The sequence below is a fragment of the Oreochromis niloticus genome, linkage group LG23 (assembly GCF_001858045.2).
Source record: "Oreochromis niloticus isolate F11D_XX linkage group LG23, O_niloticus_UMD_NMBU, whole genome shotgun sequence".
Lineage (NCBI taxonomy): Eukaryota > Metazoa > Chordata > Actinopteri > Cichliformes > Cichlidae > Oreochromis > Oreochromis niloticus.
In genome coordinates this window covers 20,914,867-20,942,846 of record NC_031986.2, presented here as the reverse complement: position 1 = coordinate 20,942,846, position 27,980 = coordinate 20,914,867, and the positions used below count along the sequence as shown (strand labels likewise).

General features: G+C 42.5%; 3 protein-coding genes and 1 non-coding gene across 5 annotated transcripts in view; all 4 read left to right on the top strand.

Moving 5' to 3' along the window:
- The first annotated feature begins 7 nt into the window (after positions 1–7).
- pwp2h (PWP2 small subunit processome component) lies at positions 8–11,791 on the top strand. Its single transcript, XM_003459920.4, has 21 exons — positions 8–233; positions 575–687; positions 3,535–3,629; positions 3,718–3,817; positions 5,360–5,503; positions 5,585–5,720; positions 5,809–6,053; positions 6,591–6,734; positions 6,820–6,890; positions 7,014–7,150; positions 7,588–7,736; positions 7,834–7,981; positions 8,098–8,248; positions 9,239–9,419; positions 9,516–9,663; positions 9,940–10,048; positions 10,441–10,506; positions 10,787–11,005; positions 11,097–11,247; positions 11,355–11,429; positions 11,511–11,791. The coding sequence occupies exons 1-21, from the start codon at positions 216–218 to the stop codon at positions 11,674–11,676; spliced, it is 2,766 nt and encodes a 921-aa protein (XP_003459968.1). The 5' UTR covers positions 8–215; the 3' UTR covers positions 11,677–11,791.
- A 1,220-nt stretch (positions 11,792–13,011) lies between these two features.
- On the top strand, positions 13,012–26,270 carry eed (embryonic ectoderm development). Its single transcript, XM_003459919.4, has 12 exons — positions 13,012–13,174; positions 13,900–14,052; positions 17,426–17,518; positions 17,858–17,923; positions 18,324–18,449; positions 19,870–19,951; positions 21,099–21,190; positions 21,914–22,047; positions 22,143–22,248; positions 23,371–23,529; positions 24,012–24,085; positions 25,525–26,270. Exons 1-12 carry the CDS (start codon positions 13,055–13,057, stop codon positions 25,649–25,651), a joined length of 1,332 nt encoding a protein of 443 aa, XP_003459967.1. The 5' UTR covers positions 13,012–13,054; the 3' UTR covers positions 25,652–26,270.
- A 293-nt stretch (positions 26,271–26,563) lies between these two features.
- The window catches only part of atp7b (ATPase copper transporting beta), a 60,354-nt gene continuing 58,937 nt past the window's right edge, over positions 26,564–27,980 (top strand). For both annotated transcript variants that reach the window (XM_019352019.2, XM_019352021.2), the window contains exon 1: positions 26,564–26,872. In XM_019352019.2, the coding sequence (XP_019207564.2) occupies positions 26,579–26,872 (294 nt within the window). In that variant the 5' untranslated portion in view covers positions 26,564–26,578. The remainder of the gene's footprint in view (positions 26,873–27,980) is intronic.
- trnar-ccu (transfer RNA arginine (anticodon CCU)) overlaps positions 27,938–27,980 on the top strand; it is a 73-nt gene continuing 30 nt past the window's right edge. Inside the window, exon 1 of the tRNA in view lies at positions 27,938–27,980. This exon is cut by the window's right edge and continues 30 nt beyond it. This is a non-coding gene — a tRNA (tRNA-Arg).

Below are 27,980 nucleotides of genomic sequence, written 5' to 3'. Positions count from 1 at the left end.
TGTTACAACCTTGTACTTTGACCTCCTTGTCACCAGAGGGCGCCGTGCAGTGTTTTCCAAGTCAACTCAAACCGGATGTGTCGACTGTCAACAAAACGCAACACACGTGTGGAGGAAGAAGAAGCATGTTGGTCTCATGTTCATACTCCTCCTGGGATATATAAAGAGTTAAAAAGAGAGGATTAATGCGCTGAAGTTAAGGAATATTTAGTAAAATGAAGTTTGCTTATAGGGTAAGTGCGTTGCTGTTAGCTCCTTTGCTAAAGTTGCGCTGCTTTAGTAGCGGGAATGCGTGTCAGACCAAACTCCATTTAAAAAGTGTTAGATTTAATGTTATTCGATGTTGGAAGTGCTGTAAACATTCAAGTGTTCTTGCGTTCAGTGGTTTATCATTCATAATTATTTCGGCTTGTGTATATAATAACAAAATATCGGTTTAGTTGTGTGTGTGTGTCTGTGTTTTAATGCAATTAAAGAATCTGCCTCTGAATGTGTTGAATTCCCATGTTTTGACAGGAGCTGCACACACTTCACTGATGATCAAAAGTAAAATCCCTTTTCTTTTATTTTGTAGTTTTCCAATTTGCTCGGCGCAGTCTATCGCCAGGGAAATTTGAACTTCTCCAAAGATGGCAACGCTGTTATCAGTCCAGTTGGAAACAGAATCTCTGTCTTCGACCTGAAGAAGTAAGACAAACAGTGATATATGACATATACAGGAAAGGGTTATCTGTAAAGTCCTGTCCCATAACATCTGGATGCAGAGCCCAGCGTCCAGATGTTATAGGACCTGCAAAGAGAAGAGTTGCATGCACCGTTTTCTGTGGTCACTTGAAAGTATTCGGACATTTATTTTCATGGTGTCCACTTTAAAATACAACTGATTGTGCTGCAGTATAGGGTTCAGTGTGTAGGATAATGGAAAATAAATTATATTTTCCATTCTGTTGTATCTAAAAGCTGTATTTGTCATGTTAAATCTACACTAAAGTAGCTTTGCATGATTCTCTTCTGAACCCTTTGCCTTTTTGGCTTCTGTCTCTTTACATCTTCATCCCTTCCTGCCTAAAAGCACATTTTTCCTCTAATTTGCCAACTTCTGGAAGCCTGCAAGTTTGTGCTATTGGTAGGATTATTTTCACATACATTTGCCTTTTTATTTGAAACTTTGTCTACATTTACACACATAAACATTACATATATGTCATAAAGTAAGAAAAAGCATAATAAGTAACCTTTACGTCTGTGAAGGTTCTCAGTCATCCAGGTCATCGTAGTCAAAGGAGTTTGCAAAGAAAAGCGTCTGGACTTCTTTAAGTTGCTTGAAGACGTTTCACCTCTCATCCGAGAAGCTTCTTCAGTTCTAAGGTCAAATGGCCGAGAGTCCCAGATTTAAACCCAGTGGGAGTATCCCCCCAAAGAGGGACAAAGGACCCCCTGGTGATCCTCTAATCACATGCGCCAAGGTGTGAAAGCGGGTGTGGGACCTAATCAACCAGGGTTTCGGGAAGGTGCACCGTGGTCCTAAACACAACAGATTACCACACAAAGATCACTACTCTCCTCAGTGACAACAACACCTACGAAGCTTTAAAACGAGACCCCACAAGCAGCTACAAAAAGAAAGTTATAGCTTGCCTTCAAGACCTTGAAAAGGACAAAATCATTGACCGCCTCAAATATCACCGCCTTTATCCAGGGGATGCCATACCCTGCATTTATGGACTTCCTAAGATCCACAAGGAAGGGGTCCCACTCAGACCCATAGTCAGTAGCATAAACTCAGCCACTTATAACATTGCGAAACACCTTGCTACCATCCTTGCACCTCTCGTGGGGAACACCCCACACCACATCAAGAACTCCACCGACTTCACCGACAAGGTCCAGAAACTTACCCTGGATCCAGATGAAACCATGGTGTCCTTTGATGTAGTCTCTCTCTTCACTTGCATACCCACCACGGAGGCAGTGGAGACTGTCAGAAAACGACTACAAGAAGACAGCTCCTTGGAAGACAGGACCAACTTCACACCCGATCAGATTTGCACACTGTTAGACCTCTGCCTTACCACAACATACTTCAAATACAACGAAGGCTTCTACAGACAAAAACATGGCTGTGCCATGGGCTCCCCTGTGTCACCTATTGTAGCCAACCTTTACATGGAGGAAGTGGAAAGAAAGGCTCTTGGCTCTTTCAAAGGAGGAGTACCCAGCCACTGGTACAGATATGTAGACGACACCTGGGTCAAAATCAAGACACAAGAAGTGGAATCCTTCACTGCGCACATTAATGCTGTGGATAAAAACATCAAGTTCACCAGGGAAGACACAAAGGACAACTGTTTGCCTTTCCTGGACTGCGCGGTGCACATTGAAGAGAATGGCAACCTCAACATTGAAGTTTACCGGAAGCCCACACACACGGACCAGTACCTCCTCTTTGACTCCCATCACCCTCTGGAACACAAACTTGGAGTAATTAGGACCCTACACCACCGGGCAGAACATGTTCCCTCCAAGCCTGAAGGGAAAAAGAAGGAACACACACATGTAAAGGAAGCACTGAAAACATGCGGTTATCCTAACTGGGCGTTCATAAAGTCAGCAAAGAGGCACAGAAAAGAAGATCAGACACCAGCGAGGGAGGATAAGAAAGACAGACGCAACAACGTTGTCATCCCCTATGTAGCCGGTGTATCAGAGAAACTCAGGAGAGTTTCCTCCAAACACGACATCCCGGTGTACTTCAGACCCAGCAACACACTCAGACAGAAACTGGTTCACCCGAAAGACAAAACTCCAAAACACAGACTGAACAACGTGGTGTATGCTGTACAGTGCAGCGAGGAATGCCCAGACCTCTACATTGGAGAGACCAAACAGCCACTTCACAAGCGCATGGCACAACATAGAAGAGCCACCTCCACAGGACAAGACTCAGCAGTCCATCTGCATCTTAAGGATAAAGGTCACTCTTTTGAGGATGCCAATGTTCACATATTGGACAGAGAGGACAGATGGTTTGAAAGAGGAGTGAAAGAGGCCATCTATGTCCACTGTGAGCGACCATCTTTGAACAGAGGCGGTGGTTTACGACACCAACTGTCTGCCATCTATAATCCAGTTTTGAGTTCCCTCCCCAGACGCCTTAACGCCCACTCACATCCTGGGCCATCTGACCTCAGGAATTCACATGACAAGGTGGGGCCAGGTTTCACAATGGGCTCACCCGAAACCCTGGTTGATTAGGTCCCACACCCGCTTTCACACCTTGGCGCATGTGATTAGAGGATCACCAGGGGGTCCTTTGTCCCTCTTTGGGGGGATACTCCCACTGGGTTTAAATCTGGGACTCTCGGCCATTTGACCTTAGAACTGAAGAAGCTTCTCGGATGAGAGGTGAAACGTCTTCAAGCAACTTAAAGAAGTCCAGACGCTTTTCTTTGCAAACTCCTTTAAAGTAACCTTTACAGTCACCTTGTTTTAAAAATAATGAAAATAAGACTGTGTTTTTACTCTGCCCTGCAGCAACACGTCTGAGACGCTGCCATTCTCCACGACAAAGAATATAACCTGTGTGGGTCTCTCTCCTGATGGGAGCCTGGCGATCGTTGTGGATGAAGGTAGAAAAAGTATTTACAGTTAAGGTCTTCTTTAGGACTCGGACGACAACAAAATCCAAGCGTGTCTGATCATGTTTGTGTCAAACAGATGGTGCAGCGGTGCTGGTCAGTCTCATCACCAGAGCCATCCTTCATCATTTCCACTTTCACAAACCTGTGAGCAGCATCCGCTTCTCACCTGATGGAAGGTAAGGACGTTCAAACTGTGCGACGCATTTTGCACTACTTCTTCTTGGTGTTAGTAAGATACAGCTCAGCAGGGTGTATATGGCAGTTGTAGTCGGACGTTTACATCCACTCATCATAGGCATGAATGTGATGGTAATTTGAGGTTTTAATGATTTCTTTAAACTGATCTTCGTCCAGAGTGGAATGATTGTACAGCACACGTCTTTAATGACTTCAAAAAAAGCAAGAACTGGGTGCACAACTTCAAATTTATTTTGGATTTTCTGTAATTCACATGCACGGTGGTTAGCACTGTTGCCTCACAGCAAGAAATCCTGAGTTCAATTCCACCATCAGGCTGGGGTGTTTCTGTGTGGAGTTTGTATGTTCTCCCCATGTTTGCGTGGGTTCTTTCTGGGTACTCCAGCTTCTTCCCACAGTCCAAAGACATGCAGTTAGTGTGGTTAGGTTAATTGGTAAGTCTAAATTGCCAATAGGTGTAAATGCAAGTGTGAATGGTTGTTTGTCTCTATGTGTTAGCCCTGCGACAGACTGGCGACCTGTCCAGGGTGCACCCTGCCTCTCACCCTAAGACAGCTGCCCCCCCTGAAAAGGATAAGCAGAAGAGATGGATGTAATTCCCACAGGTTCAAGCATATAGATACAGGCTGTAATGTATACATTCACCCACTTGAATCTTTTAATAAGTGGTGCTGAAGGTTCAGCAATATCTTTTAACTTGACAAGGCCTCTTAATAGGAAGCAGACCCAAACTGTGACCCTCAGATGAGAGGAAATTGGTTAGGATGTTCAGGAACCACCAAGGCTCAAGTCTGTCCAAGGTGAAGTCAGATTTACATCACCATTGACTGAGAGGGTGCCGACCAAGAGAGAAGCCCATACTCCAAAATTGACACCTTTAAGCGCGACTGAAATTTTCAGATGCTGACATGGACAAGACAAAACGTGTTATGATAAGACCAGATAAAAACTGAGCCTGGCCACGATGATAAGAGGTATGTTTGTAGGAGTGAATGCATGGTGGTGGTAACATCATGCTCTGGGGCTGTTTTCCTGTCAGTAATACAGATACATTGCACATGAAATAATGGAGGAGGTGGACTACCTCCAAATTCTTCAACATCACCTCAAATTAACAGCTACATGGTTGAAACTTGGACACATTAGGACAATGATATTAAACACACATCAAGCTAATTTTGGAATTAATAAAACAAACATTAAACTTCTGGAATGGCTTTGACAAAACCCCGACCTCCACCCTTTTGGAAATTTGTGGACTACACTTAAAAGCCGGGTCTGTGCAGGTTATATCACTGGATTGTTGATGGCTCCCAAATGTGTCTGATCAAGGTGCAGCTTACTCAGGGACATTTAACCAAACATGAGTGGAGGTCTCTGTGGATTAAAGAAAATCCCAAATAAATTCAAACCTGTGCATCCACTTCTTATTTTTTTAAAGTCATTAAAGACGTGTGCTGTAAAATCATTATCTGGAGAGAACAAAAATTATTCTGACGACTGTTTGCTGCATTTTGTAGGAAGTTCATTGTAACAAAGGAAAACGTAGCTCTGATGTACCACGCTCCTGGGAAGAAGCGAGAGTTTAATGCCTTCGTCTTAGACAAGAGCTACTACGGTCCCTACGATGAAACCACCTGCATCGACTGGACAGACGACTCCAAGTGAGTTTGTCAAACACGAGAGTGCAGAAGAAGCCTGTAATTGGACAGGAATACATTGTGATTGTGGCGTTTTTCTTCCAGGTGTTTTGTGGTGGGCAGCAAAGACATGTCGACGTGGGTGTTCGGTGCAGAGCGCTGGGCCAACCTGATCTACTACTCCCTGGGTGGACACAAGGACATCATCGTAGGCTGTTTCTTCGAAAAGGACAGCTTAGATGTAGGTTTACTGCTGCTAATCTACGTATATACATATATGTTGTAGGTGTGGTTCTGTGTGTTCATCCCTCGTGTGCATGTTTACTCAGCTGTACACAGTGAGCCAGGACGGGACGCTGTGTGTGTGGGAGAGCGACACTGAGCTGGACGGCCTCATCCTGAAGAAGAGCCAGGACAAACCCAAGATCCCGAGACAAGGGGAGGAAGAGGAAGAAGAGGAGGGCGAGGAGAGGGACAAGGTGGAGGGAGAGGAGGGGGAGGTGATCAGAGGGAAAGTTGAAACCGCCAAAGAGAGAGAGAAGAAGAAGAATGTTCGATACAAGATGATGAGCAAGTAAGACTCCTCGAATTTCCCGATTCTTTTCCTGATTTGTCTCTAATTGGAATTCTGATTTTATAACTGCTAAAGTTTACATATTTATTTTTATTTATTAGTTTAATCAGTCAAATCAAATGAATTTTTTTTTTTGGGGGGGGGGGTCCTAACAACTTCAGTATATTTAATGATGTCATACAAACTGTTACATTCATATTGTGAATATTTTCAGTTACCGGCTCTTCATTTTCACAGGGATGGATCAGAGTTTCTGTTTTGTCTGATTTGTTTGAGACATTTATGAGCTTTAATAACTTCATAATTACAGGAAGAATCCATGTGAAATTTTCAGGGCTAGAAAACACATTTGAGCTCTGTTTGGTTTGTAAGAACTTGCTGATTCTTGAGCTTTTTGCTCAGAGGGGTTAGTTTTGCATGCTTACCTCACTATTTTAAGCTCTGGCTTTATATCCAGCTCTGTAACATTAATAGAAGACAATGCTGGCATTAGGATTTTAGTGAGATCTAAAAACAGCTTTTTGTTTCCATGTTCAGACACTTTTTCAACAAAGAAGGGGATTTTAACAACTTGACTGCTGCTGCGTACCACAAACCGAACCACATCCTGGTCACAGGCTTCGCCTCTGGGATATTCCACCTGCACGAACTTCCAGAGTTTAACCTCATTCACTCCCTGAGGTGAGAGAAAAGCTGCGGTTTGGTTTAAAAAGTTACAGGACAGATGTGTTTTCTCATCTAACCGTGTGGATGTGTCTCCATGCAGTATTTCAGACCAGAGGATTGCCTCTGTAGCTATAAACAGCTCCGGAGACTGGATCGGCTTCGGATGCTCGCGTAAGAATTTGTTTCTTGTTATGTGTGTGTGTGTGTGTGTGTGTGTGTGTGTGTGTGTGTGTGTGTTAGCTTACTGATGTCGCCGAGTAAAACTTAAAAAGGTAAACATATTGATTATTTCAGGGATGGGCCAGCTGCTGGTGTGGGAGTGGCAGAGTGAGTCGTACGTGTTCAAGCAGCAGGGACACTTCAACAACATGGCCTCGCTGGCTTACTCTCCAGACGGACAGTACATCGTGACGGGAGGGGACGACAGCAAAGTGAGTCTCAGACTGAAACCTTAAACTTCATGTGTCCATGCTGAGGCACTAGAACAGGGGTGGGAAACTCCAGGCCTCAAGGGCCGATGTCCTGCAGGTTTTAGATCTCACCCTGGGTTAACACACCTGAATCAAATGATTAATTCGTTACCAGGCCTCTGGTGAACCTTGAGACATGTTGAGGAGGTCATTTAGCCATTTAAATCAGCTGTGTTGGATCAAGGACACATCTAAAACCTGCAGGACACCGGCCCTTGAGGCCTGGAGTTCCCCACCCCTGCACTAGAAGAAGGTTAAAGAGGCGGGTTAGTGAAGATGGTAAAAACCCTCCGTTAACTCTTACGTGGGATTTTAAAATTGTAAACAGAATATGATTATGAATATGAAGACTCAAGGTCTCGTCTCTGACTCCACGCTGTGTTGATAAATTCCTGCAGGTGAAAGTGTGGAACACCAACACCGGCCTCTGCTTTGTCACATTTACTGAACACACCAGCAGTGTCACAAACGTCACCTTCACCTCCAGTGGCTTCGTCATCGTCAGCGCTTCTCTGGACGGGACGGTCCGAGCGTTCGACCTGCACAGGTGGGCGCTGGCGGCGAGGACGGGAGTGTGTTCTTTTAAAAGATGGTTGAGAATGTATTCTTGTAATGTTGTTGTTGTTTTTTTTGTTTTTTTGCAGATACCGAAACTTCAGGACTTTTACGTCACCTTGGCCTGCGCAGTTCTCCTCCCTCGCAGTAGATGTCAGTGGGGAGCTGGTGAGCGCAGGAGCTCAGGATTCCTTTGAGATCTTCCTCTGGTCCATGCAAACAGGCAGGCTGCTGGAGGTAGGCATCATGCTTCTTTTTAATCACGCTTTTTCATCCTTCCTTATGAGACAGACTAACTTGATTGAAGCTGCCAAGATCACTCAGATTAACACTTACTTCCTGCGACCGGACAGGTCCTGGCGGGTCACGAGGGTCCGGTGAGCTGCCTCTGTTTCAGTCCGGTTCAGTCCGTCCTGGCCAGCTGCTCGTGGGACCGAACCGTCCGGCTGTGGGACATGCTGGACAGCTGGCAGACCAAGGAAACGCTTCCCCTTACATCTGATGGTAAATGCAGATCCTTCATGAAGCCATCAGTGATTCATCTTGTTATTTGGGTGTTTTTTGATGCTGCCACTAGGGGGCGCCAGTTTGAAAGATTCAAGTTGCTTTTAAGTTGGTTTTGTTTCTTTTGTAATGTTTGTTTGTTTGTTAGCAGTCTAGCGTCCACAGTTTTTAAGATATCATGTTCAGCCTTTGTGTGACGGTAGATACCAGTAACAGCTCGGGCTTATTTCCTTTGGGTGAAAACTGCGTCCAAGTCAAGGTCACACCAAACTGAAAATCAGTACCAACTTTTTATGGCTCGTTTTCAAACTTCCCGAAAATATACTAGGCCTTGAGTTCCTAGGTTTGCTATGCATTTGACCTTGACCTTCATTGTTAGCAAAGTCGATGTTGAAAAAAATTTACAGAAAACTTATCAAGTGATATATCATATGAAAGGGCATAGAGAGAGCTGTACAACACACTTTTTGTTTTTTCAATACGACGCCCTACAATGTCACAATGAACCCATGAAGTTTTGTAAAATTACATGCGTGCATGAATATATCTTTAAATTTATCTTAAACTTTTTGCAGCTTATAGAAGCCAAAGATTTTAGCCAATTTTGCTCTGATTATATAGGTAAAGATGATAAAATAAACCATTTTACTATGTAATGCTTCAAGGTCAAAGTTCATGGTCACACGAACTTATTTAAAGGCTTTATAGTTTCCTTTGGATAATAAAATAACAGTCATTTTGGGACATCAGCACTTTCTTTGGCTGAGCTTTACAACATCATGTGACTTCACAGTAACACAAAACATTTATACACTGTACTGGATTTTTATTATTAGTGCTGACATCAGCATAAAACATCAGGCTTCAGCATAGCCCTTCAGGGCGAGTTCTCTCTGTGCTCTTGTGTGCTGTATACGTCTATGTAAAATTCTGCCTCCCTCACAGTGTTTTTATTTTTATTTTTTTAATTTAAATGTCTTTGTTCCTCAGGCTTGGCGGTGACGTACCGCGCTGACGGTCAGGAGTTGGCTGTGGCCACTCTGAACGGTGAGATCTCTTTCTGGAACCCGCACACGGCCACACAAAATGGCTCCGTTGCTGGACGACACGACCTGCAGACAGGCCGCAAGGAGACGGATAAAATCACAGCCAAGCAATCCGCCAAGGGCAAGTGAGTGGACGGGATTCGAGCGTCAGGTTTGATTCCACTGGTTCAAATCATCTTGTCTAATGTGACTTTTTTTTTTTTCTTCTCTCTCTCGTTAAGGTCGTTTACATCACTGTGTTACTCTGCGGACGGGGAGTCTGTTTTGGCGGGGGGTCAGTCCAAGTTTGTCTGCATCTACAACATCAAGGAGCAGATGCTCATGAAGAAGTTTGAAATCTCCTGCAACCTGTCCTTCGACGCTATGGAGGTGCGACCTCAGTCTGCTCAGCGAGTTTATTTCCATGTCACATGACTGCAGCATACATATTTAATAACATCAACTGTCCTAAAAAAACAAATGTATGGTTGATGGTTGAGGGGTTTTTTTAAGGAGACGAGGCGAACCCAAAATAGGAATTTAAGGCATTTTTTAAAAGTGTATGTTAGATGACTAAACATAGATGGATCGGATGCATCTTTAGTCCTTGAAGAGGTTTTAATTATGACAGGTTTCACTCATCCTGTTGTCCTGCTTCACCTTCAGGAGTTCCTGGACAGGAGGAAGATGACAGAGTTCGGCAGTCTGGCTCTGGTGGATGAAGGAGCCGGGGACGGAGACGGAGTCAGCATCAGCCTCCCTGGAGTCAGGAGAGGTACAACCCTCACACGAAGGCTCAGACCAGTTATTATAAGTGTGGAAGTTGTGTGTTTGCTACAAGGTGCAGTGGACAGAAGTGGTGATCGCTGTCCACATAGCTCTATGGAGGACTGAAACCGCCAGAATTAAAAATAGGTCAACTTTAGAAGTGAGGATTTTAATGTATTTTGATTAATTTAGGTGATTTAAAATTTGACATTTTCTCTGATTTTGAGCTTGAGTTGATCTTGAGTTTATGATATAATTTTGGCAGCCCTCCATGTAATTAAGTAATTGTATTTTGTAAGGATCATGAGGCCTTTTACCAAAAAAAATGTCTCTGGTGTCTTATTCACTGATGTTTTTGCTTCGACCTTCACTGATTCTTGTGTCTGCTCATCCTTAAAGGTGACATGAGTTCTCGTCACTTCAGACCTGAGATCAGAGTGAGCTCGCTGCGGTTCTCCCCTACTGGTAGGTGACAGAATTACAGCTTGGAGCATGGTTTCAAAATGTTATCCTGTGAACACTGGATGATGAAAGACAACACTGATGTTGTCCTTCATGATGTTGATGTTGTCCTTCATCACAGCAGTTTTTCATGTTGTTTTCTGCTACCATTACGGTGTTTGAATCTCGTGCAGCAAACTTCGCTGGACACCAGCAGACACGTTCACGAAGCACGTATGAAAAGCATGCGTCCCGTTACAGACGAGCTTTGTCGGCCGGTTAGTGAAGTTGTTCTCCTCCTCAGGTCGCAGTTGGGCAGCCACCACCACCGAGGGCCTGCTGGTCTACTCCCTTGACGGGTCACTGGTCTTTGACCCGTACGACCTGGACCTAGACGTGACACCGGCCAGCATACGCAAGCAGCTGCGCCTTCAGGAGTGGGCGTCGGCCATAGTCCTGGCGTTCAGGCTCAACGAAAAAGCCCTCAAGCAGGAAGTGTTGGAGAAGGTCCCACACGAGCAGAGTGAGTGAATTTCACCTTATTTAACATTTTGAGTTCCTTTTTTCACTTGGAAACGCCTGAGTGATGTGAGTTGTGCGTCCTTCTGGTCTAGTCCCGGTGGTTTGCGGCTCTCTTCCTGACATTTATGTCGAGAAGCTGCTGGGTTTCATCGCCACGTGTTTGGAGAAGTCGGGCCACTTGCAGTTCTACATGACCTGGGCCCAGAACCTGCTCATGCTGCACGGACAGAAACTGAAGAACAGGTGTGTCCTCAGGCTCTCATTCACATCACAGATTCAGTTCAGCATGACTGTAAGTGAACAGAAGATGACAGCAACAAATATTTCAATGCATCTGCTTTGGCATGCAGGTCTGGAGCCATCCTGCCCACGCTGCAGGCGCTACAGAAGAGCATCCAGAGGCACTTCGACGACCTCTCCAAGCTGTAAGTTACAGATCCTCTGAAATGTTGTGCCTTTGCCCAGATACAGCTCAGCAGATCTGAATGTGTGCTTTGTTTGTGCAGCTGCGACTTCAACATATACAACATCCGCTATGCCGTGGCCCTCTCAAAGCAAAGAGGCTTAAAGAGGGCGGCTGAGGAGGAGACAGAGGACCAGGAGGAGGAGGATGAAGAGCTGTCTGAGGAGATGAGCGAGGCTTCTTTAGAGGATGCAGAAATGATGCTGTAGGCCACCTCAGTGCCGCAGCATGACACATGTTGGACTGTAAAAGAAAAACAGATTTTTGTGTACTTGGATGTGATTTTTTAGAGTTCTTTTATAATTAAATTCATATGTAACTGTGGATGGTTTTCTTTGGTTTAATGAAATGTCACCCTCTATGATTATTATTATTATTATTATTATTATAATTATTGTTATTGATTTCTTTTTTGTTAGCGGATATATAGAACATTTCTAAACAAATGTTATCTACATTATTATGCAAAGGTCTTGGACGTCTCCATATATTTTTAGGAAAATGTGAAATAGATGCAGTGATTTACATATCTTCAGGAATAGTTCTCCAGGCTTCTTGAAGGACATTCAGCTCTTCTTTGGATGTTTCTGCCTTTTGTTCTGTTCTCTGTCAACATGATCCCACACTGCTTCAATAATGTTGAGGTCCGGGCTTTGGGGAGGCCGATCCATGACTGATAATGTTCCACTGTGTGTTTTTATTCAGGAATGCTTTTACTGCATTGGCAGTGTGTTCAGGATTATTGCCATGCTGAAAAATTAAGCTGTTACCAATCAGATGCTTTCCAGATGTAATTGCATGGTGGATCAAAATCTGATGGTACTTTTCTGAGTTCTTAATTCATCATTTGACAAGATCTTGAACACCACTTACTGAAATGCAGCCCAAACCTTGACAGAGCCTCCACCGTGTTTTACAGATGTCTGTAGGCACTCACTGTTGTAACATTTATCCTCAACTTGTGCAGTTTAATCAGGATCTTCAAGAACACACTGCACACCATGCTGAGATATGCCAAGTTTTCAGCTTGGGAATCACATTGTTGGTGCAAAAATACTATTTTATGTTAAACTGTGTAGATTCACCTAAAGAAATAAGAACAAATTCTGTGTTTTATGACAGGTTGCCAGTAATACATGCCTAAAGATACAATTTAAATCTGGTTCTTTGCCAGGTTGTTGTTTTTTTTGTGTGTGTGTAGACACAAAACTGGTTCACCCCTTGAATTAGGTTTCTTTGTTATGCTTGAGTGAGTAATAGGTAAATGTCAAACAAATAATTCCCCTGAAAATGTTCAGGTTCAAGGACTGGACTGAACATGACTGAAAAAGCAGCAATGGCCAAAGAAACGCTTTGAAAGATCTTCAGAAAGCTGGAGAATTATTGCTCAAGAGCATTTAAAATGACAAAAGTCCGGAAGTAAAAGATAAAGAAATTATTATAAAAATATATATAATACGCCTGCACGGCTTTAACCGGAAAATAACCGGTATTTGTGCAGTCGAGCTGAGATTCGTGATTGGCTGAATATTCAGTTTCCGGCATGCTCGTCGGCGTAGGAGCGGAAGGGGCGGGGTTAATTCCAAAATGAGGGAAAATAAGAACATGTCCGAGTCCCCTTCTCAAGCGGGAAAAGAAATACCGGCGAAAAAGCAAAAGCTGAGCAGCGATGAGAACAGCAATCCTGACTTATCAGGAGACGAGAACGTAAGCGTTTAAACCGTGTTTGATGCTTGGCCGCAGATGAGCCGTGTAGCGCTTCTGACCAGTTAGCATTGTGCTAAAGTAGCCGATGTGCTAAAGGCTTTAGCTAGCATCTTTGTTCATTCACACCGGTTGGATTCAAACAGCTGGAGCTATCAGATATAGTTATTCACTGTGGACTATTTTAGTGTCTTCAAATAAATTTTCCCGCACGTGTTTCTTCCATGTTAGCGCACACGTGTTTTCTTTGTGCTCAGACTGAGTTATTCACGTGTAAACCTGAGCTAGCCTTGGCAAAAAGCATCAAGCAGATAAATAATAAACTAAATAGTGACCAAAAGGTAGTGTTTTTCGGATGGGTTGCTCAAGAATGGTCTTCAGTTAAGCTTTGATTGTGAGAAAAATGTTACAGCGCTTTATGAACTGATTAATGGGGAATGTTTTTGTAGCAGCATGGGCCAACCATAGCCATCTTTACTCATCTCCTCCTTCATTGTGTTTAAACTGACCCAATAGTTTGGAAGTGATACGCTTTTGATTGTTTTGTTTTTTTCTGCTATAAAAAGTGCACTGTTAAACAAATAGCAGGGCAAGAAACGTGTTTACAATGTATTCAGCACAGCAGGCACACTTTGTTTGTGAGTGCTCATGTTCTGGCCTCAATGCGCATGTTTAGAAGATGATTTTGCATTTAAAAACACGTTTGTTTGTGTTGCTGCTGGTTGCAGGACGATGCCGTCAGCGTTGAGAGTGGCACCAACGCAGAACGCCCAGACACACCCACCAACACCGCCAATGCCCCCGGCAGAAAGAGCTGGGGCAAGGGCAAGTGGAAGTCCAAGAAGTGCAGATATTCTTTTAAATGTGTCAACAGCCTGAGGGTGAGTACGTCCAGCACACCAGACAGTGTGCAGAGCCCAGAGGGGTTTACTGTGAAATGAGCCAGCAAAAAACGATACATAGTCACAGGTATTTGGATGTTCTTAGCTGTCGATTCAGAAAAGGCATTAATAGGTTGGTCCTAATCTGCTGCCTGGTCTGATTTAAACTACTAGGCAGACAAGACAGAATACACGTGTGAATGAGTGACAGGCGAATATCCAAGGAGTAGATATCGTGAAGTTTAAATATTGGGGATCAACCCACTGAAAGCAGCAGACGGTGTGCAAAAGAGGTCAAAAAGAGAGTGCAGGCAGCGTGGGGTGGATAGAGAAAAGTGTCAGGGTTGATTTGTGACAGAAAGATGGCAGCAAAAGTGAAAGGGGAAGTTTAGAAGATTATAATGGAGACTGCTATGATCTCTGGTTTGGAGACAGTGGTGCTGACATAAAGACAGGAGGCAGTTTTAAAGATGTTAAGATTTTCATTGGCAGTTACCAGAAGGGATACGATTAGAAAGTAATGCATCAGAGGGACAACGATTTACAGACAAGGGGTCCGTTCTTCGTACCTCGCTTACTACATCCAAGATCAAATCATCGCTCTAACCTTGAGCTCGCTAATCCGGTTCTCCGAACACACCTGTTGTTGACGATTAGTATAGCTGGATGAAGTAATCTGAGATCACTGGGTGGCTTAAAAGGGGCTACGCATCGATAGTAGAAACATTGATCGGCAACCCTTTGATTGGTCGGCGAAGATGTCGAAGGAGCGCGCTCAGTATTTTTTGGCAGCAGAGCAAGAACCCTTGATTGAGGGATATCAGGAGTTTCAGAGTCTAATTAAAGCGCAGGGGAACATTGCAAAGGCTGCAAAAGCAAGGAGAGAGGGCTGGCAGAAAGTTGCTGACAAATTAAACTCGTAAGTAATTTATTATATTATATTACATTATATCCTCTTTCACATTAGAGCCACAACAGGACCCACTAGAACATGGGAACAAGTAAAAGTGAAATATAAGAATATTCTACAGAATGGTAATATTTATCACTTATATTGCTTTTAGTCTCTTGAAAAGAGACCCTGAAATAATCTGTATGTTTGTTCATAACAGCAACCAAGAAAAGGGCAGAGCAAATAAAGACAGGTGGTGGTCCTGCACCCCCTCGTCACACCCCGGCTTTTTGTACTGTGACATTTATTGACATTGTGGGTTTTTTGTGTGTAGTTTTACATAACACTCCATCACTTTTACCTGTTCCCATGCAAGGGGTGACTGAAGCATGCACAGTAAGTTGGGAGATATATATATACATATATATATATATATATATATATATAAAAAACCTGGAAGTCCCGAGGTCAAAATGGGAGATGCCCCCAAGGGTGGTGGAGAATGACCGAGCTAAGATCCTGTGGGACTTCCAGATGCAGACGGACAAAATGGTGGTGGCTAACCAACCGGACATAGTGGTGGTAGACAAACAGAAGAAGACGGCTGTAGTGATCGATGTAGCGGTTCCGAATGACAGCAATATCAGGAAGAAGGAACACGAGAAGCTGGAGAAATACCAAGGGCTCAGAGAAGAGCTCGAGAGGATGTGGAGGATGAAGGTGACGGTGGTCCCCGTGGTAATCGGAGCACTAGGTGCGGTGACTCCCAAGCTAGGCGAGTGGCTCCAGCAGATCCCGGGAACAACATCGGAGATCTCTGTCCAGAAGAGCGCAGTCCTGGGAACAGCTAAGATACTGCGCAGGACCCTCAAGCTCCCAGGCCTCTGGTAGAGGACCCGAGCTTGAAGGATACACCGCCCGCAGGGGCGTGCTGGGTGTTTTTTTTTTTTTGTTTTTTATATATATATATATATAGAGAGAGAGAGAGTGAGAGTGTTAAGTAAATAATACCCTCACGGGAAAATCGATATCTCTCTATGAGCACACTGTCGCGCTGAGCTAAAGGATCCTGTCTATCCCGCAATATCCGCTGAATTCTGAAAACTCTCCTTTTCAATCTTGCACCTTCCGCAATGGGTTGCTCGCGTACAAACGGACAGGACATGGCTGCAACAGACTTCCCAAATCCACCTTCGCTTTTATAGCCGTGGTCTCTCATCTTGATTACACGAAGTAATTTACTATTACTACTCTAAAATATGAATTACATCTGAAATAATCAAATACATGAAATAGAATGATTAATAGTACATTTCCCTTTTTTTAGGAAATGACCTGTATGTATCTGTATGAAATCAATAAAAGAATCAAATACTGCATTATCTTTAGTTACATTGATAATATTTATTTATGGCAAAACAGTGGAGAAATATCGCTGTTGCTTTCGTATAAATGAAGCGGACATACCTGAGTGGCCGCGATCTAATCCTGTTTACATAAAGTAAGCCTGCTCCCGAGCAGGTTTACGCTTACGGATCTGTTGCTATGACAGCAAGTCCCGGATGAGCTTCGGAGAACCGAACGATCCAAGATCACGCGAAATCGTCAACAATCAAATCCAGCTAACTTACTTAGCGAAGTACGAAGAACGGACCCCTGGTTAGAGAGACAGTGCTGAGATGGTTTGGACATGTGCAGAGGAAAGACTGGATATATTGGACTAAGGATGATGAAGATGGAACTGGGGGAGGAAGTGAAGGAGGACATGCAGTGGGTTGTTGTGTCACACGAGGATGCCAGGAAGGCAGATGATCCACTGTGGTGTGGTGATCACTAAAGGCAGCAGCTCAAAGTGGAACAACACAGATGGAAAATTTGAATTATTTATAGAATATCGTCAATAATATTCAGCTAAAGCTTATAGTTAGGCCTGGATCAGGTGACCCTGATTCCTCCCTTTGTTACACTGCAATAGGTCTAGGCTGCTGGGGGATTCCCATGATGCATTGAGCATATCTTTGGTCTCTGAATGTTTGATAAACCAGTCTGCATTTAATCATTAGTTATTGTTAATCTCTGGCAGTGTCTCTTTGTCCGTTATTTCTCCCCTCACTTCCAACCAGTGGCAACAGATTCCCGCCCCTACCTGAGTCTTTTTCTTCCTCTTAAAATTGAGTTTTTGCTTCCCACTGTGCCAGAGTGCTTCTTCATAGGGAGTTGCCTGATTGTTGGGGTTTTCTCCATGTTATTGTGGTGTCTTTACCTTATAATATAAAGAAGAGATTTCTGTTGTGATTTGGTGCTATACAAATCAAACTGAACTGAATTGATTGAAGTCATCTAGCCAGCTAACACAAACAAAGCCTTGTTTTGTTTAACTTGCTTCTTAGTACATCCGTCTGGTTTAATGTGCACTCATACATACAGGATTTTTTTTGTAGGAGCACAAGTGGGTATTAACAACATCTGTATTTGTCTCAGGAGGACCATGGCCAGCCATTGTTTGGAGTCCAGTTTAACTGGCACAGCAAGGAGGGAGACCCGCTGGTGTTTGCTACAGTTGGGAGTAACAGGGTAAATAAATGATCAGTTATTTAAAAATTTGATTTAAATTGCTTATTTCTGTAGTGGGTCAGCATATTACCAGAGGTGGGAAAGTCCTGATCTGTTTACTGGTGTTTGTCCAACATATTGTTAGGAGTTTTCAAAGCATGCAGCTCACTGTAAAATGCTCGCAAAGGCAATAAAAGCATCAGATTTACCAGTGTATAACAACAAGCTCCAATGTCCCTGCTGATTTGCAATGACTTCTTTATCTATTTATAGTTTGTCAATGAAAGGAACATTAAAATATGTCTTTGAAACACTGATTATTAGTGAACTTGTTCGCTTCTCACATCTGTGCTTATCCAGGTAACTCTGTATGAATGCCACTCTCAAGGAGAAATCAGACTCCTGCAGTCCTACGTTGATGCAGACGTATCCTTTCACCTGCTTCCTCAATCCTTCTTTGCTCTCATTTGTCAGTTTTCCTAACACACCCGCAGTTTGGCTTTTAAATACTTCTTTATTGCTTAGATGACAGAAGGGCAGTCTAGACGGGTTTAATGCCTCGACACCTGAGCTGAAGGCTAACAGCGAGGATTAAGATATCTGATATTTTTGAATTATCTGGCCGTCTGAAAGGTGTTTGAACTCCATATAAGCTCTGCAGCTGAGAGCAGAAAATATGCAGTGTAAACAGAAAAGAGTTCAGGGAAGAAGAGACGCTTGTTTGTGCTGAAGTTTGAGTGACTCCTTGTAGCTGACAGCAGGACATCTGAGTCTGTTAAAGAACGGTAAGTGTAGATTCTGTTCAGGTTTCCTTAACTTTGCAAAGGCAGACGAGAACTTCTACACGTGCGCCTGGACCTATGACACCAACACAAGTCACCCCCTGCTGGCTGTGGCCGGATCCCGCGGCATCATCCGGGTGATCAACCACATCACGATGCAGTGCATCAAGGTAACGTGTCAGTCTTCACCCGACTGCTCCATCACTTCTGTCTTTTAGCAGAGTCCACAGGTTTCAAGATGTCGTTTTGAAATTTTGTGTGATGGTAGATACTAATAACAACTCGAGCTGATTTAATTATGGTGAAAATCAGGTCATGGTCAAACCAAATGTGAAAATCAGTAAAACAAAAAAAAAACCTTTATGGGTCTTGTAGTTAGTACTGCAGGGTGGCTTTTTAATTTATTGTATATGAACGGATGTCTTGATGCATGCTCAATCATCCAGGTAAGTAAATCTCCAAAAGTTAATTCTGTTCATCTGGACGTAGCGTTTTGTGGGAGAAACGTTTCGTCACTCATCCAAGTGACTTCTTCAGTCTCAGCTGACTGCAGGTTTCCCCAGTCTTATAAACAGGTCATTTGCATAATGACTGAAACCAGCCCACTGAAGGAACAATGGGCTGGGAGGGCAGTTCCTTAATCTTAATTATGCAAATTCTCATGACCATTGATCAACAACTACTGACCAAAACCCACTGATCAAAGAACACTGATCAATGGCCATGAGTACCATTCACAGAGAGTTGGGGAATGGCTGCAATCACAGCATTGTAAGATGGTGACAGATGTACCCTTAGGCCCCCTCCTCGATTCAGAGGATGGTCTTTCCCTTTTCACGTAAATGGCCTCCTTGACTCCGCGCTCAATCCAGCGTTCCTCCCTGTCCAGGATGTGTAAATCCTCATCATTGAAAGAGTGTCCACTGGCCTGTATGTGTAAATGGACTGCAGGCCAGGACTCTGCAGTCCTGGACATCGAGGAACGTGGGCTCTGATCATTGGGTTTTGGTCAGTGGTTGTTGATCAATGGTCATGAGAATTTGCATAATTAAGATTAAGGAACTGACCTCCCAGCCCATTGTTCCTTCAGTCATTATGCAAATGTACTGTTTATAAGATTGGGGAAACCTGCAGTCAGCTGAGACTGAAGAAGTCACTTGGATGAGTGACGAAACGTTTCTCCCACAAATCGCTACGTCCAGATGAACAGAATCAACTTTTGGAGATGAACGGATCTCTTGCAGTCCACCTGCATAATCTTTGACCCTCTCGGGGGACTCTCGAGTACTGTTTCAGACTAAATATTTGCATAAACTGTTCCTCCTGACTGCCCCTAATTCAGACAGCACTACTGTAGTGTTACTGCAAGCTTAAAATAATCTGAGGTTTATTTGATTATGAAGCATTTTCAGGAAGCAACTTATAACAGTAGAGCTTTATTTACAATTTTTTATTTTTTGTTCTTGGAAAGACTTGCATTTAATGGCCCAGAGGAATGATAATAATTATACCGAATTTCAATTCATCTGCCCCAAGTTGTGTTAATTGCACAGTGTAAATTAAGAAGTCATTTTTTCCCTTCTTTTCCAGCATTATGTAGGTCATGGGAACGCCATCAACGAGCTCAAGTTTCACCCGAGGGATCCCAATCTGCTCCTCTCTGTCAGCAAAGGTAAACGGTGATCATAAAGCACCTTCGAGCTCTTCTGCATGCAGTTCAAGGGTTCTTCCCGGCTCATTATGCACACATAAGCCGGACTGCATCACCTAGAGTTACGCCAATAACCTTGTGTTTCCTTATTTAGCAGATATTTGCTGAATATTACTTTTTTCCCCCTCCTTGGAGGAAAAAAAAGAGTTAACCTGTGTCGCAGACAGGGCAGAAAGACCAGCAGTTTGTCATATATTTCACTGTGAGGTTAATACAACAGCAGCAATGTGTTTGGGGAAAAAAAAGGCCCATTTCTTTGATGGCTTTATTGACCCTCACTCAACACTGAAAATCATCCCGGCAGTAAAAACCCTCTCAGCTGTGATTTGTTGCTTCCATCTAAAGAGGAAAAAAAAAAGGTCACCTCAGACTCGAGTGTAGTGGGGATAGTTTGAGTTTTATTTCCACGGGACTGTCAGGTGGTTCCTTAATCTGAGATAAATCAGACAGCGGGGTTTGGATCTGTCACTGAAGGTCATGTGAACAGCAGCAAAGTTTAATCTTTCCTTTAATCAGGTGGATTTTTTATTTTTTTTATTTTTTTTTAAACACCCTTCAGTGTGATTATAGCTGCTGGGAAGCGCAAAGGAGGCATGAGTTTTTATGCTTTATGTGATAAATGAATTGTAATCTGTGAAATAAAACTGCTGCTTTACTGTAGGTTATATAAAAGTCGTGTCTTGGAAGAAACTTTGGGAACTCATGCGTATCAACTCTCTTCGTAAGAGTCAAATACACGATCAAGATTAAACACCAGCTTTGGGAGACTTATCAATCAGCACATATAACAAAATATTATGACCCCTATGGAAAGTTAAAAATAAAACAAATCAATATAAATATTTAACATGATTAACCAGACAAACCAATGCTTATCACGTAGAAAAACTAAGACGGTGTTCAAATAAAGTTGTAAAGTTCTCAAATAAGAAATTCAATTCTACCCTTAAAGTATTGAATACAATATAATATAAATGCATAGATCAAACTATGTAAAAAATGTAAATATAGAGGAAAAAAAGCTGTGAGCGTCTCTTTCACTGACCGACAATAATCAGGCTGTAAGACAATAATCAGGCTTTTTCTTAAAGTCATCTCTTATTTTCAGATCACGCTCTTCGGCTGTGGAACATACAGACGGACACTTTAGTGGCCATTTTCGGAGGCGTCGAGGGTCATCGGGATGAAGTGCTGAGTGCTGTGAGTATTACAGTATATGTGGGGAAATTTATCTGGGACATAACAGTGACTATTGTGCAACAGGGGGAAAAAAAGATTCTGAATCGGTCTTTAGGGGATGACTGCACATGTTGGCACCATTAGACCAGACTCAATAAAGGCTGTACGTCTGTGTTGGGTTATTTGGGGGAAAAACAGCTTTTCCTTGACAGCTGACACCACAGACTTGTTCATGTTCTACTTCTCTGAAGTGACTAGTGAAAGTCTGTGTGTTTATTTTCAATCTGATTGAACGTAAACATAAATTATCCATCTGGAATTGACTGTTTTTACAGGCATTAGGGTTTCAGCCTCACAGCAGTATATGCACATGTGAGGCTGATTCTACAGAAAAAGCTGAATACAAAGGTGGACTGCCATGTGGTCACTTCAGTTTTTGTTTTGATTTTTGAGGGGTTGGGAATGAGTTTCTTTTAATGGTTAAAATTGCAGTTTAAAAAATTTCAGATCACATGCTTGCCCACCAGTTGTCGGTGGTGTTCCTCTGGGCTATGTCATTGTCAGGTTTATCTGTCTATTAAGACCATCCCACCTTATTCTGTTACTTAGCTTACACAATATTAAATCATAGTTGTCTACTAATTTTCCTAAATGGTGACAAAACAGATGTTTTAGGTGAAAGTGATTAAATTCTATCTGTACTGACAGTTCCCATTCTCCTATTATCCATTTCCTGTTTTGTAGGATTTTGATCTCCTAGGTGAAAAGATTATGTCATGTGGGATGGACCACTCGCTAAAACTTTGGAGGATCAATTCAGAGAGAATGCAGAAAGCCATTCGCGCGTCTTACGAGTACAACCCCTCAAAGACAAACAGGTGAGACATCCAGAAGCTTTTTCTGTGGTCTGTTTTCATATCTGAGCCTGTGGATTTACATACATGCTATTATATTTTTTTATGTTGTTTTTTAGGGCATTTGTCTCACAGAAAATTCACTTCCCCGACTTCTCAACACGTGACATTCATAGAAACTATGTGGACTGTGTGCGGTGGCTTGGTGATCTTATTCTTTCTAAGGCAAGTGAAAGGAAATCCTTTAATGCTACCCAAAAGGGGTTTTTTGTTTTGTTTTTTTCTTTTTAAGTTACAGTATTTTCCGCACTATAAGGCGCACTTAAAATCCTTTAATTTTCTCAAAAATCAACAGTGTGCCTTATAATCCGGTACGCCTTATGTATGAATTCTGGTTGTGCTTACTGACCTGGAACCAATTTTATGTGGTACACGGCGCTCAAAAGTCTGTCAAAAAATGTTTTAGTATGATTTTGGTAAGCTACGAAGCTGCACTGCTTGATGGATTGTCGGAGCATTATGGCTATTGTAGTCAGGAGCCTCGGGGACTCGGAGTAATCTGGGTCCAAAACTCCGTCTGCTTCAGGTCCCAAAGTCGAACGAGCACTGCGGCATCACTGAGAGTTCATCTTTAATAAAATGATCAGCGTTGCTGCTTTACCAGGTGTAACAATTAAGTTTAACATCCAGGCATCCATGAAAACAGAATTTATTAATTTTAATGGAGTTAGAAGTTAGCAGGAAGTTAGCTCACTAGTTTCCACCTAAACACGATATACCATGTTCTGACTGAGAGATTTCTGAAAAAATTCAAACGTACAGCTCTGCTATCACTTCCAACATAAATGAAGACAGAAAACTAAACAGCAGTGACATTTGTAGGGTTACTGAAGTTGGGCTAGCTGGTACATAATGATGTGCTACGTGATCGCTAGCAACACAGCTATGTTAGCATAACAAACACAGTGAAGCTGGAGGTTGAACGCTAATTTTTTTCGACTTGATTAAAGTTAATGTGAGGGTTCCTGATGGTTAGGGACAAATGCAGTTGCATGGCAGGATGCTGTAAATGGATCAAACTTCAGTCAGGAGAACAACTGAGATAATCCATCCACAATACGAGGTTAGTCATTAATATACTGCAACAACATGGGAATAGAGCAGCTGCGAGAGAATTCAGCGTTATTGAATCAATGGTACAGAAGTGGAGGAAGCAAGAAGAATGAGTTGAGTAAAGTTTGACTTATCTGACTGTTTTGTTTTGCTTAATGCGCCTTATAATCCGGTGCACCTTAAAGTTTCAATGAAACAACAAAATGTACAACTGAGTTTGTGTTGTCATTCCAGTCTTGTGAAAACGCCATTGTGTGCTGGAAACCCGGGAAGATGGAGGATGACATTGATCACATTAAACCAAATGAGTCAAATGTGACGATTCTGGGACGCTTTGACTACAGCCAGTGTGACATTTGGTACATGCGCTTCTCCATGGACTTCTGGCAGAAGGTCAGCTATCTTACCTTTATTTATTTTGTGTATGATCAGGTTTTATATTTTCATTCTCATTTGTACTGATTAAAGGACAAAAACAGAGGAATCAAATGTCTCAAATACACAGTTTTATTTTTCATCTGTTGGAAAGAACTACATCATTTAATTGATTTACTTGAAAGGTCAGTCAATGCTAACCCAGTGTTTCCAGTCGTCCTGTCTTTCTGGATGGCCAGGTTGCTGTCAGTGTGCTCTTTAATGTCAATTAGCCACTTGTCCAGCGAGTTTCTAGCTGCCAGCTGCAGTCTAACCTGGAGTTGGAGGTCACTGGCAGGTTTTAAGTAGTTGATTATCGCTGATATTTTGTTCTTAAGAAATAAAAACTCTTGCAGAGGAGAAATGGAAGCTAAATCTGTAGGAAACACTGGATGCTGAGAGTTGTTTTTTTGTTTTCTTGTTGTGTCTTGGTGCTCTTACTGACCTCTGCTGTTCCACAGATGCTGGCTCTGGGGAATCAGGTGGGGAAGCTTTACGTGTGGGACCTTGAAGTAGAAGATCCGCACAAAGCCAAGTAAGTAAAAAAACAGACAACAGGCGTGTTATAGTTGTCCTGTATCTCCACTGCTCTTTGCCCTGCTTTTAGCATCAAAATATCACAGTAAACCCTCAAACTTAAACAAGTTGTTGTATTTGATCAGCTGCACCCTTGGTTTAGCTCACATTAGCTGTTAGAAGATAATAACACAGGGGCCTGTGGTTTGGGAATCTTCATATTTGTAATCCTTATTTTGGTGCTGATAGGAGTTTGGTATAGCTCATCGGGAGCCCTGAGGAACTACCATCAGCACTGTTCCATGTTTGTTGTTCATATGGCTCATCATATCCTTTTAAGGTTTGGAATCAGTACCGTTGTCCGGAGGTCTGGTGGTAGGACAGAAATCTCAACCATGTAGAGCCATTTTAATCTAAAAAGTATTCTAAAGTCTCTGAGAAGTGACTGTGGAGTATATTTAAGCAAAGACCACCTCCCATTAGACCCCAGTTGTATCATCTAGTCTCACCGTGTCTGGAAATGTTTTGAGACCTCCAACTTGCAGTAAGTGCAGTTTCAAGGGTATTACTGCCGCCGTCTGGCTGTTTCATGTTCCACGTAGTGGTAAACCCATGAGAAAGCCAATATGATGACTTGAATCTTTGGAAAAATTGAGAGCATCAAACACTTGAAGAGCTGCAGCGTGGCTTTGGTTAACTGTAACACTTCGTATTTAAGCTTGGAAGTATGTGGTTTACAGTAGCGTCAGTTATTTCCACGGTTTTTAGTAATACCATTTCTTCCTGGAGCATACAGAAAGGCTTCTCCTCCATCAGTTACACAGATTTCCTTATAAGTGACTGCAACAACAGTAGTTGCAGTTGTAGTTTTAGGTAATAACACTGGTGCTTTTCCCCGAGTTTGGGAACACTGCTGCACCTAAATATTTACAGGTTTTGTTACCACTTTTTTTTTCCAAGTTCTTTTAAAAAGGTGTTAAATTTCCTTCCTCATGTCTTTTGAAAAGGAATTGGCTGAACCAGGAATGTGCAGGAATGATGCCCGGTTAAAAGCAACACTGTCTGAAGTGACAGAATAGTGGAAAAATGCCAGTTTAGTGCAGCTCAGAGGGTAAAACTGCTAAGTGGTGCCGTCTTCACGATCAATTATTGCAGCATTATCACGCTTCTCTGAGCACCAATGCCCCATAGAAAGCTGCTGTGATGCCTTCCTGTGTCTTTTTTTACCTGGCACATTTAATGAAATTGTGACTCTTTTGGTTGTGATTTTGCACCAGTTATGGTCAGAACATTGATTTTAAATAACAAATATTCACAGGTCACAAAAGAAACATTTTTATTTCAATTGTTTCATCATTTTTGCACTGTTTGACACTAACAAAACAAAAAACCCCAAAACAAATTTTGTTTTGTTTTGTTTTTTTACAATTTTTCCCAACTATCTCTGCTCCTCTTCAGGTGCACCACGCTGACCCTCCCCAAATGCACATCGGCCATCCGGCAGACCAGCTTCAGCCGCGACAGCAGCATTTTGATAGCAGTGTGCGACGACGCCTCCATCTGGCGCTGGGATCGACAGCGCTGAGGTCTCCGGTTGTTCCTGTTGCTTCCAACTCCCCTGCCTCTGTGTTGGTGTACAGATATGCACTGCAACAAAAAAAAAATGTCTGTGTACATTTCTTCTTGTATGCAGATTAAAAATAGTTTTTTTTGTTTTGTTTTTTTTAATTCCATGAAAAGAAAGGAATGGCCTTCTTTTGTCTTCATTTCCTGTTTGTCTGCCAGCTTAATTGTGAAGGGAAGAAAAAACAGATTTGCAGCGTTTTCAATCCAATAAAACTTGGATTTACTCTGTTAGATGAACAATTTTAAGCCGAAGGATGAAAAAAGGAAAAGCCCTGAAGCCTGTCTTGGTGTCCTCCCTGTGTGCCTTTTGGTTTGGTATGCTGTCCCATCCATTGAAATTATAACAATACAAAAGGAATTGTGTGGAAAAAATAAGATATTTAAATGCATGAAAACAGGATTTTCTGTTGTAATGTGCCATGATTTATTTTAATTATTACAGTAATAATTGATTTGCTTTGATGCCCCCATTCACACACATGTGGACTGCTGTTGCATAATTTACAGTGTGCTCTTTGACACTGGAGTATTCACATACACACACGTGTAAAAACTGAATAAAGTCTTTTGTAACTGTTCCCAAGCGTGGCGTTTGTTTAGGACAGTATTAGCATAAAAATAAGCTTTTATTTTGAAATCTTTAGTCCTGTTACAGGGAGCAAAGGGCAGGCGTTTTGTCTTTATTTATCTGGAGTCATTTGAACTTGAATAAAACTTAATTTCTATAAATATATCAATATCAGACTTTTTTCTTTCTCTGACCAACAGATAAAAGTGCACACTTAAGGAAGTTTAGGCGCTTTATTTGCGCCTTTCTCTATACTTTCTGCCCCACTCAAGCGGGAGTCAGGTGATCTAAGACTTTGCCCCCCCCGGTCTCGTCTTGATGAACTGCCTCCGATCAAACGCCACTTTAGTCCACAGTGAGCGCGTGAAAAATGACGTCGTCTGTCCGCTGCGGACTTTTGCCCTCCGACTGACTGGACGAGATAAAATCGGACTCGGCCGCAAAGGCTCCAGCATGTTTTCGCCAAAGTCACCAAAAAGCCCGTCCAGGTATGACTCCGAGTCCGGCTCCGGGGAGCAGATCTGCATGGTTGAATGTGGCTGTAAGCGCAGATGCATCTGTAACGTCAAGTCAGAGGGCTGCAACAGGAGGGGCTGTACGGCACAGTTAAAGGTAGGCCTTCAAACAGCTGTGGAACATCTGCAGCTGATTGCTTATAAAAAACTTGATCGGTAAGAGCACATCTCAAAGAAGCTGAAAAGTAGCTACGCCTTAATTATACATTTGTTAGAATATAGTCCCTCTGTTATATTGAAGAGCGGGAGTATATATATTTTCTTTTGAAACGAAGTAAATATTTTAAATTGGTGACTGGGATAAAATAATCTGATAATTAAACCTCAATTTCTGATTGAAATAAAATGTAAAGAAATTCGGTTTGTTAAAGTACACAAGAAATCTCCAAGAACATTTTTTGCAGAGACAACATTAATGTTATGTGTGTTTTCATTGTAAAAGAGAAGAATAGTTTGCACTGGCAGCAGGGACAGCTTCACGGGCTGAACAACAAAGCCCACCTTAAAGAAACAAAACCTGCTCCTTCCCCAAATTCTATGTGTTTGTGCCTTTTGGAAGCGTTTTAATTTGAATATCTGGTAGTGTGACCTCATGTGTTTATAATTATAATAACAGCCTAAATGAGCAGTTTGTTCTTCACTGTTGACAAGTGAAACTCTTGTTCACACTTCACTCTTAAGATAGGTGTCTACTACCTGTTGCCTAGAATGAATATATGTGAAAACAAGAATATGAAAAGGTGAAAATCTCAACATAACCGCCTGCAGTACAGGCGCTGAGTGGGTGAGAGGTAATTCAAGCATTTGACTCAGCTGTGTTTGAGCACGTCACACGCGCTCCTGCTACTCCCCCTCTTTTAATGGAACTAAATTCAGTGATTCAAATCGTTGGTACTCTCTGGTCTTCATGTGGTTTCACAAGTCTCAACAGACAACATAAACGCCCCCAAATAAAGTGAAGCAATAAGCACAGGGTGTTGGCTGTCCAGAGTTCTAGACGCTGAGTTGCCCAGAGTGTGTACAGAGTGTAATTTATTTTCTCAGCATTTCTTAAATGTTCTTAAATACAGCTTCAGCTTTGAACTAAAAATCAGCTTGAAACCATGGCTTTCACTCGAACCGCCGAAACAACCTCCAAAGAAAGGAAGTCAAGCGCTCATCAGCCCCGGTGGCCTAATGGATAAGGCACTGGCCTCCTAAGCCAG

What these genes read in the sequence shown, in the direction of transcription:
- eed (XM_003459919.4), top strand. Translation starts at nt 13,055, where the DNA reads ATGAGGGAAAATAAGAACATGTCCGAGTCCCCTTCTCAAGCGGGAAAA. An exon ending in AATGTGTCAACAGCCTGAGG is followed by an intron (nt 14,053 to 17,425) that starts GTGAGTACGTCC and finishes TATTTGTCTCAG; the next exon opens with GAGGACCATGGCCAGCCATT. An exon ending in AACCCCTCAAAGACAAACAG is followed by an intron (nt 22,048 to 22,142) that starts GTGAGACATCCA and finishes GTTGTTTTTTAG; the next exon opens with GGCATTTGTCTCACAGAAAA.
- pwp2h (XM_003459920.4), top strand. An exon ending in TCGAAAAGGACAGCTTAGAT is followed by an intron (nt 5,721 to 5,808) that starts GTAGGTTTACTG and finishes ATGTTTACTCAG; the next exon opens with CTGTACACAGTGAGCCAGGA. An exon ending in AAACAGGCAGGCTGCTGGAG is followed by an intron (nt 7,982 to 8,097) that starts GTAGGCATCATG and finishes GCGACCGGACAG; the next exon opens with GTCCTGGCGGGTCACGAGGG.